This window comes from Colossoma macropomum, unplaced genomic scaffold (genome assembly GCF_904425465.1).
Source record: "Colossoma macropomum unplaced genomic scaffold, Colossoma_macropomum, whole genome shotgun sequence".
Lineage (NCBI taxonomy): Eukaryota > Metazoa > Chordata > Actinopteri > Characiformes > Serrasalmidae > Colossoma > Colossoma macropomum.
In genome coordinates this window covers 2,117,450-2,126,500 of record NW_023494799.1, presented here as the reverse complement: position 1 = coordinate 2,126,500, position 9,051 = coordinate 2,117,450, and the positions used below count along the sequence as shown (strand labels likewise).

At 40.5% G+C, this 9,051-nt stretch overlaps 1 protein-coding gene across 1 annotated transcript; it reads left to right on the top strand.

Annotated features, from left to right (window-relative positions):
- The first annotated feature begins 1,075 nt into the window (after positions 1–1,075).
- Positions 1,076–8,368, top strand: cart1 (cocaine- and amphetamine-regulated transcript 1). The gene is made up of 3 exons (XM_036586746.1): positions 1,076–2,428; positions 7,040–7,123; positions 8,249–8,368. Exons 1-3 carry the CDS (start codon positions 2,246–2,248, stop codon positions 8,354–8,356), a joined length of 375 nt encoding a protein of 124 aa, XP_036442639.1. The 5' UTR covers positions 1,076–2,245; the 3' UTR covers positions 8,357–8,368.
- The last annotated feature ends 683 nt before the right edge of the window (positions 8,369–9,051 follow it).

The following is a 9,051-nucleotide window of genomic DNA, read 5'->3' as shown; positions in this document are numbered from 1 at the left end:
ATCTTTGAAATACTCTCAGAGACCTTTAAGGAGTTTTTTCTCTTTTTATTGTTATTAATAATTCATCCGATCTGAGTTGAAAATAAAACAGCCCACAACTATACCAGTTTGTGTTTCATTAAAGTACATTTTTGGCTCCGTACTTCCACTTTTATTGAGTAAAATTAGGAGAAAAGTCCAGAGCAAAAAGATTTTCCAATGTCGATTCACCATTTACACTGTACTTTAGTCCAAGACTAGGCTTAATACACATCTGGGAAACCAGTAGAGATACCAAAAAAATCAGTAGTTCACAATCCAGTCCTTGTTTTTGTGTTGTTTGTTAAACCGTTGAAGGCTGGATCATCAGGATCTGTGGTGTTGACCTCCAAACTATGCCTGAGATCCTGAGAATTAGTCTATTAAATCACAAGAAAAGTGGAGAACACTGGCTCCAGAGAGGCCTTGTGTGTTTTTGCGTTGAAGTGGCTGCCAGTGCTGGCTAACCATTTTGACCCTGTTTACATCTGGTCACTTCATGCATTTTGAGTATCAGGATTATATCTGGATGAGGCATTTCCACATGAAAATGCAAGTGTAAACACACCCAGGACGCATTTAAAACACATCAACAGATTATCAACAAATCTGATCACTCAAACAACTTCAGGAGGTAGACTGAGATACATTTGAGCCACGTTATAGTGTAACTCCACCCAGTATAATTAAAACCCCTCCCAGTGCACCTAAAACGCCTCCCAATACAACTGAAACTCCTCCCAGTACAATCAAAACCCCTCCCAGTGCACCTAAAACTCCTCCTAGTACAACTGAAACTCCTCCCAGTACAACCAAAACTCCTCCCAGTACAATCAAAACCCCTCCCAGTGCACCTAAAATTCCTCCTAGTACAACTGAAACTCCTCCCAGTACAACCAAAACCCCTCCCAATGCAACTAAAACCCCTCCCAGTACAACTGAAACTCCTGTCAGTACAACTGAAACTCCTGTCAGTACAACTGAAACTCCTCCCAGTGCAACTAAAACTCTTCCCAGTACAACCAAAACCCCTCCCTGTGCAACCAAAACTCCTCCCAGTACAATCGACACTCCTTCCAGTACAACAAAACTCCTCCCAGTGTAACTGAAACTCCTCCTAGTACAACCAAAACCCCTCCCAGTACAACTAAAACCCCTCCCAGTGCAACTGAAACTCCTTGTACATTTGCCCAGTTAATTTTAATTTTATAATTTAATATATGCAAAAATCTCTACAATCTCTCCATCATCTAGAAAACTCAAGGTTTTTCTCTCTTCTTATACTTCTTATACATTTCCTGCTATTTCATCCCACGTATTACGCACTCTGGAGCTACCGGTAATAAAACTGATCTGAAACAGAAAAACCAAACCCTCCCAGTACAACCCAAACCCCTCCCAGTACAACCAAAACCCCTCCTAGCACAACTGAAACTCCTCCCAGTTCAAACAAATTAAGAACCCAAATTTTTGACAGATGGAGGATCAGACTTACTATTTAGCACAAGAAAAAGTGAGGGAGGCTGAATCCTCGTCATCAAAGAAGCGAAAACATGACGAAGCCAAAGAAAAATTGGGACAGGCGACGACAGAAAAGATGACGACCACCGTAGGTTCTACTACATGCTTGGTTGGTTGTAATGTGCACCCTCACCACTAGATGCCACTAAATCTTACACACTGCACCTTTAAAGAGATTCGGTCGGAGTGCCATTAACAAGAGATATATTAACACTCATAGAAAGCCTCTCAGCCAATCCGATTGCAAGGTCACAACTAACTGTGATAATATAATTTAATACATACAGAAATCTCTATAATCTCTCCATCATCTAGAAAACTCAAGGACGTTTTTCTCTCTTCTTATACGACATTTCCTGCTTTTTCATCCCACGCATTACACACTCTGGAGCTACCGGTAATAAAACTGATCTGAAACGGAAATAAAATTTGTGTTCCATGTTAAGGTCATGTGGTCAGTTGTCCAACCTGGGAGTAAAATTGAAAGGTTATATTTGACCCTCTAGTCTAAACTTTCTGATGTCCAGAGGTTAAAAGAAGATGAATGAGCGGTTTAAATGGTCCGGCACGCGGCCTGCACCGTTTGTCCTGTAGCAGGATGTGTGCAAATGAGGTCATGACCTAATCGTGTCCATCTGACCCTGCTCTGGACCTTCTGATGAGTGTTAGTGGAGTGATGTCACAGAGAGGCCTATAAAAGTTGGAGATGGCCAGTTTGACCATAAGCTGCATCTGTTCAACACCTGTGGCTGTCAAAGAGACCCGAGTTCTGGACACCATGCTGAGCGAACGTCTCCTGCTGTTAACGCTTACCTGCTACGTCTTGGTCTGGTCAGTTAACTGCGATGATTTCATGGAGGTCCGTTCTGCGGAGGAGGAGAAAGAGCTGGTAAGAGTTTCTTTAATGAGGAATTTTACTTATATTTAGTGGAATTTCAATGGTTTCTATTGTTGGTGTTAAGGGTTCTTCAGTGAAGACAATGGTTCTTTATAGAAACTTGAACACTCAAAGAACCCTTTACATGCTTAAAGGGTTCTTCGCATCATGAAAGTGTTCTTCAGATTGATGGAAAATGTGCATTAAAGTGCTATAGACAGTTCTATATAGAACCTTTTGAAAAGGGTTCTTCTATTGTTACAAGCTTGACATTGTAACAATAGAAGAATGCTTTTGGGTGCTACATAGAACCATTTTCATAAAAAGGTTCTATATAGAACAGTATATGTCGTATATGGTTCTATATAGCACCTAAAAGAGTCCTATATAGTGTCAAAAAGGGTTCTGCTATTGTTACGGTGTCAAGTTTGTCACAAAAGAAGAACCCTTTTGAAAAAGGTTCCATATAGAACAGTATATGTCATATATGGTTCTATATAGCTCCTAAAAGGGTCCTATATAGTGTCAAAAAGGGTTCTGCTATTGTTACGGTGTCAAGTTTGTCACAAAAGAAGAACCCTTTTGAAAAAGGTTCCATATAGAACAGTATATGTCATATATGGTTCTATATAGCACCTAAAAGAGTCCTATATAGTGTCAAAAAGGGTTCTGCTATTGTTATGATGTCATGTTTGTAACAATACAAGAACGCTTCTTGGTGCTAAATAGAACCATATACAGCACATTCTCTATCAATCTGAAGAACCATTCAACCATGCAAAGAAATATTTAATCATGCAAAGGGTTCTTTGAGTGTTCATGGTTCTATTTAGAACCATTTTCTTTACTAACCCATGAATAACCATGTTTTGTAAGAGTGTGTGGTTCTTTACTGTATATCTGAGTGTTTTATCTGCTGTGTGTGTTGAGGCTGTGAAAGGTAATGTTTAAGTAGCCGTATCTTGATGTCTGATCAATTCTATCCTAGAAGCACAACGAGTCATTGTTTGGGTCCCAAATGAATCTGAGCTGTGTGTGAAATTAGGGGGCATCAACAGAAGCGATTATACCCTTATATTTACACCGATCAGGCATAATGTTATGACCACCTCCTTGTTTCTACGCTCATTGTCCATTTTATCAGCTCCACTTACTATATAGGTGCACTTTGTAGTTCTACAGTTACAGACTGTAGTCCATCTGTTTCTCTGATACTTTGTTAGCCCCCTTTTACCCTGTTCTTCAGTGGTCAGGACCCCCATGGACCCTTACAGAGCAGGTACTATTTGGGTGGTGGATCATTCTCAGAACTGCAGTAACACTGACGTGGTGGTGGTGTGTTAGTGTGTGTTGCGCTGGACTGAGTGGATCAGACACAGCAGTGCTGCTGGAGATTTTAAAACCCTGTGTCCACTCACTGTCCACTCTATTAGACACTCCTACCTTGTCAGTCCACCTTGTAGATGTAAAGTCAGAGACGATAGCTCATCTGCTGCTGCACAGTTTGTGTTGGTCATCCTCTAGTCCTTCATCAGTGGTCACAGGACGCTGTTGGCTGGATATTTTTGGTTGGTGGACTATTCTCAGTCCAGCAGTGACACTAGCCACGTTTACATGCAGCCTGATAATCCGTTAATAATCCGACTAATAGCTCAATCGGAATAGAATACGTCCATGTAAACACCTCAATCGGAGTAGTCTAATCCGATTGAGGCCATTCGGAATACAATTTCTATCCGATTAAACGAGGTGGGTAAACTTCTAAATAATCCGTTAAATAGAAGAATAATAGCCATGTAAACGCCTGAATCCGATTACATTCCAATCGGAACGTGTAAGTATGTTCTGCGCATGTGCGTCGCGTCACGGCGAAAGTTTACACCGCTCAGCATGGCGGAGCAGAAACTGGTCTGGACCTCACGTGATGTTCGCTGTCATGGTAACGTTTACTCTAAGAGCTACTCCACGCATGCGCGTCATTTTGCATCGGATTACTTGTAGTGAGCATGTAAACGAAGATTGTTGAATAGAGTGCATATAAACACCTCAGTCTAAATCTGTAATCGGATTGTATTCAGTCGGATTGGCAAAAATCGTTGCATGTAAACATAGCCACTGAGGTGTTTAAAAACTCCAGCAGCACTGCTGTGTCTGATCCACTCAGACCAGCGCCACACACACTAACACACCACCACCACATCAATATACACAACAACAGCACTGTTTAAGGTAAACCTTTGCTTTATAAGTACTTGACGACCAAATTACCACCGTGAGTCTTATTTAGCACCAATCCAGCGGCCCCTCTTCTCACACTGGGGCTGAATCGCAAATGGCTCCCTCCTCCCTACTTAGTGCACTACGTAGGAGTTTAAATACTGGATCCTGCAGCCCAACAGAACAAAATACAGCTAAGAAACAGTCATTTGGGACTCAGACACATCCACACTCGATAAATGATGCACTGTTTGACTGTAGAGACTAGAATATCTAAACTTTCATAGCTAGAACACTATTTAGGGAGTACGAAGCCGTTTGGGACAGGGACATTTGAAGCGTGTAAGACATTAAAGTGACATTTTTAGACTTTTATACTGCTGTTTTTCAGTGAATCATACTGTAAGTGCTTTAATTCAAGTCTGTGACATGAATGATGGAGCTGTTTAGGCTGTTTGCCATCTTTTAGCCTGTTAGCTAGCTGACCAGCCTGGTTCTAGATAAGAAAAAAAAACTGTCAGGTCCTCGGTTTAAACAGAACCGAGTTCTTACTTCATCATTGCACTCGGAGGTCCATGTGAGCAACATTAGAGTCAAAGATTATTTGACATTAACAGCACAAGGATTTTTCATGTCGTGGCGCAGTGACAGAGTTCAGCTTACAGATATTCATGCCTAGACGCCGCATTGGGTCCAGCCAGGCACGTCAACGGCGCCGCCATTTTGGGGCGGTCAACATCGCTGCTGAACTGCATTCAGTACCATTACAGAGCGGCAGTTTATTAAAGATTCTGTCCAAAATTACACTATTTCAGGAATATCACACTCAGAAAGTGGGATAGGATTATATAACGGAGGGAACGCAGTGATCCACACTCATGTCTGTGTGATGTTTGTGTAGATAAGGTCGTGTGGTTAATGAAGCACAGAGAACCTGTTGATGTGATTGTTTTTCCTCTGGTTTTATATTAAGCTTCATTTAATAGTCTATTCAGGATCTTAACTCTATGTAGTAGTTATTTATTTACAGTGATGGTTGAAGCTTTGTAGCTGGGTAAATTACAGCATTCCTTAATCCGTGTAGATATTCGTAATAGATTAACGTTCACACCTTTTTACACAAAGCTGAAGTTAGCTTCCTATTCGCCAGTTTCTTGTTCGAATTTTCCCGTTCCACCTTAAATGACGCAGCCTCCAGAAAGTGACTGCTGCACCGTTTAAGGTGGAACTCGAACAAGAAGCTGGCGAATAGGAAGCCGACTTCAGCTTCGTCCTTCTCACTGAGTTTTGGGGGTTTATTTTATTTTCTGTGTATTAAGTGTATTCAGTGATTCACACACTGATGGATTTGCTGATGTGTCTGATTGTGTTTCTCACGCTAAACTCGGTTTTTATCGTCAGGTCCAGACTGAACACTTTCCTGCTGGTCTGGACGCCAATTAGCACGATCAGTTATTAAAGTAATAAAAGCTACCGAGAGCAGCTCTCTGCGTTCCCTCCGTTATATAATCCTATCCCACTTTCTGAGAGTAATATTCCTGAAATAGTGTAATTTTGGACAGAATCGTTCTTAAACTGCTGCTCTGTAATGGTGCTGAATGCAGTTCAACAGCGATGTTGACGTGCCTGGCACGTGTATATATATATATATATATATATATATATACACACACACACACACACACACACACACATATATATATATATATATATATATATATATATATATATATATATTATATTCTGCGCCTTGAACGCAGTTAACAGTTGTGCAACTTTAGTAGCTTGAAACCTACATGGAACTACGTTGCACTTGAGTTGCACAATGTGAGGCACCCTGCAACTCTCTTGAAACTCAGCCCCAACAGTTGAAAGCGCGTATATATATATCTAGGGCTGCAGCGCTTTCAACTGTTGGGGCTGAGTTTCAAGAGAGTTGCAGGGTGCAGCGTAGTTCCATGTGGGTTTCAAGCAACTAAAGTTGCACAACTGTTAACTGCGTTCAAGGCGCAGAATTTAAATTATTTTAGCTGTTGCTCATCACTTTACATTATGGTAGCTCAAGTTTTGGAAAAATGATTGACAAAACACCATGTGTGTTTCTTTTCTTTCGTGAAAGTAATTTAGCTCATGGTCAAAAAAAAGAAAAAAAAAAAAGACTCAGTTTGCAAAACATTTTATTGTTACAGGTCTTCATGTTTACAGGCCTCATTTAAGCCAGTTAATTGATTGTTAGCCGATTAATTCACGATTAATCAAAATACTGTTTTTGCAGTCCTATATGCAACATAGCGGAATTAAGCTAAACACATTGGATATGATAATGATAAGATTTTGGTAAATAAAACACTACAGAAAGGATTAAGCCATGAAAATAAAGTATATTTTTAATCTTGTGTTTTACAGATTGATGCTCTTCAGGAGGTCCTTGAAAAACTGAGGAACAAACAGATCCCGTCCACTGAGAAGAGGCTGGGCTGGGTCCCTTCAGTGGGTCAACTGTTCATCTACGGATTTAAGGGTTCTTTAGTAAACACAATGGTTCTATACAGAACCGTGAACACTCAAAAACCATTTGCATGCTTGCATGGGGAAACGGTTCTTCAGATTGATGGAGAATGTGTTGCATCTTTTTGAAAAGGGTTCTAAATAGCACCAAAAAAGGGTTCTGTTATTGTTACAGTGTCACAATTCACCCTTTTTGGTGTTATATAGAACCATTTTCGAAAAGGGTTCTATGTAGAACCATATACAACACGTTCTTCATCAATCTGAAGAACCGTTTCACCATGCAGAGAACACTTCGATATATAGAACCATTTTCTTTACTAAAGAACCCTTGATGAACCATCTTTTTTTAAGAGAGTATGGATGCACAATAATTTCAGGATTACATTTCTATCAGGAGACAACTGTTAAAGGGGAATTTCACCAAATTTTCATAATTTCTTCACACTTTAAGGATGATGTCATTCAAAGAGGTTTGATTTGAAGTGCACCATTCTAGAGTCAGAATTGTTCACAGTGGTGGTGATAGGAAGCAGACGTCTGAAGAGTTTAACACTTCTGTAAGGTTTTGGCCTAAAATGTATTTTTAAAATCTATTCATGGTGGAGGGATACATGCAGGGTGTTGTGAGGCAAAATAGTCCCCAAAGAAAACGTATTATTTCAGATTTTCCACTATTTTCCACCATCAACATTCCATATAAACTCAGAAGACTCATGTAGGTTCACTGGTGGTTTTGGATAGTAAATAAAATGTCTATATTTGTGTTGTAGTCATGGCGACCCCAGGTTCCTATCACCACCACTGTAAAGACATCTGAACCATTTCACACCAAACCACTCTAAATCACTCTGTTTACATCTCACACACTTACGCAGAACTTTCTTAAAAATTGGTGGAATTCCCCTTTTGAAAAAACAGCATCTGACAGACTGACACTTCAAATAGAATTATTGTATTTTGGAAGAGCAGAATGTTTACTACCCTAAAGTGTCTGCATATATATATATACACACACAACTAAGCACTTCTGGATTAAAACATCAGACAGACGCCATAAATGTACATGTATATCTATTAAACCTGTCTCTGCTTTGTGTTGCTCAGTGTGAAGCTGGAGAGCAGTGTGCCGTCCGTAAAGGTGCGCGCTTTGGAAAGGTGTGCACCTGTCCTGAAGGAACCGCATGCAGCTTCTCAGCTCTACAGTGCTTGTGAGATGGAAGTCTGCTCTCCCGCTGGACGACTGTAGATAGCTGTATCCATAAATAAATGCATTTTATACATATCAGCCTTCTGTTGGAGTTTTTATGGTGTCTGTCACTCCGTGATCTGTGTCAATTTGAGTTGAAAAAAGCGCTGTGCAGTTTTTCATCACTAGATGGCGCCAAAGGTGCAGATGTGAGTCATGTGAGAGAACGTATGGTGGAGAAATGCCACTCAGTAATGTCATGTGACTGACGCTAGAGGGCGCGCCTGGGCGAGTTCAAAATGAATCTATGAATATGGAATTTTGCAAATTCACACTTTCTAAATGCTTAAACTGTTTTTACATAGAATTAATTCATTTCCTAAACACAGAACAGAATAAAGCATTTTAGCACTTCTGTTGTTTTAGTGCTTCTGAACTCCACTTGTAAGACTTTATATTTTCCACTTGTAAGTCTTTATGACGTCAGTGAGCGCAAATTGCTGTACTCAGCTAAGAGGTCATCAGCTTGTCAACCAATCATCTCCCAGCAGCAGTGATGCCAACCAATTGGCGCTCAGTAGCAGTAAAGCAAACCAATTGGCGCTCAGTAGCAGTAAAGCCAACCAATCGGCGCTCAGTAGCAGTAAAGCTAACCAATCGGCGCTCAGTAGCAGTAAAGCCAACCAATCGGCACTCAGTAGTAGCAATGCCAACCAATCAG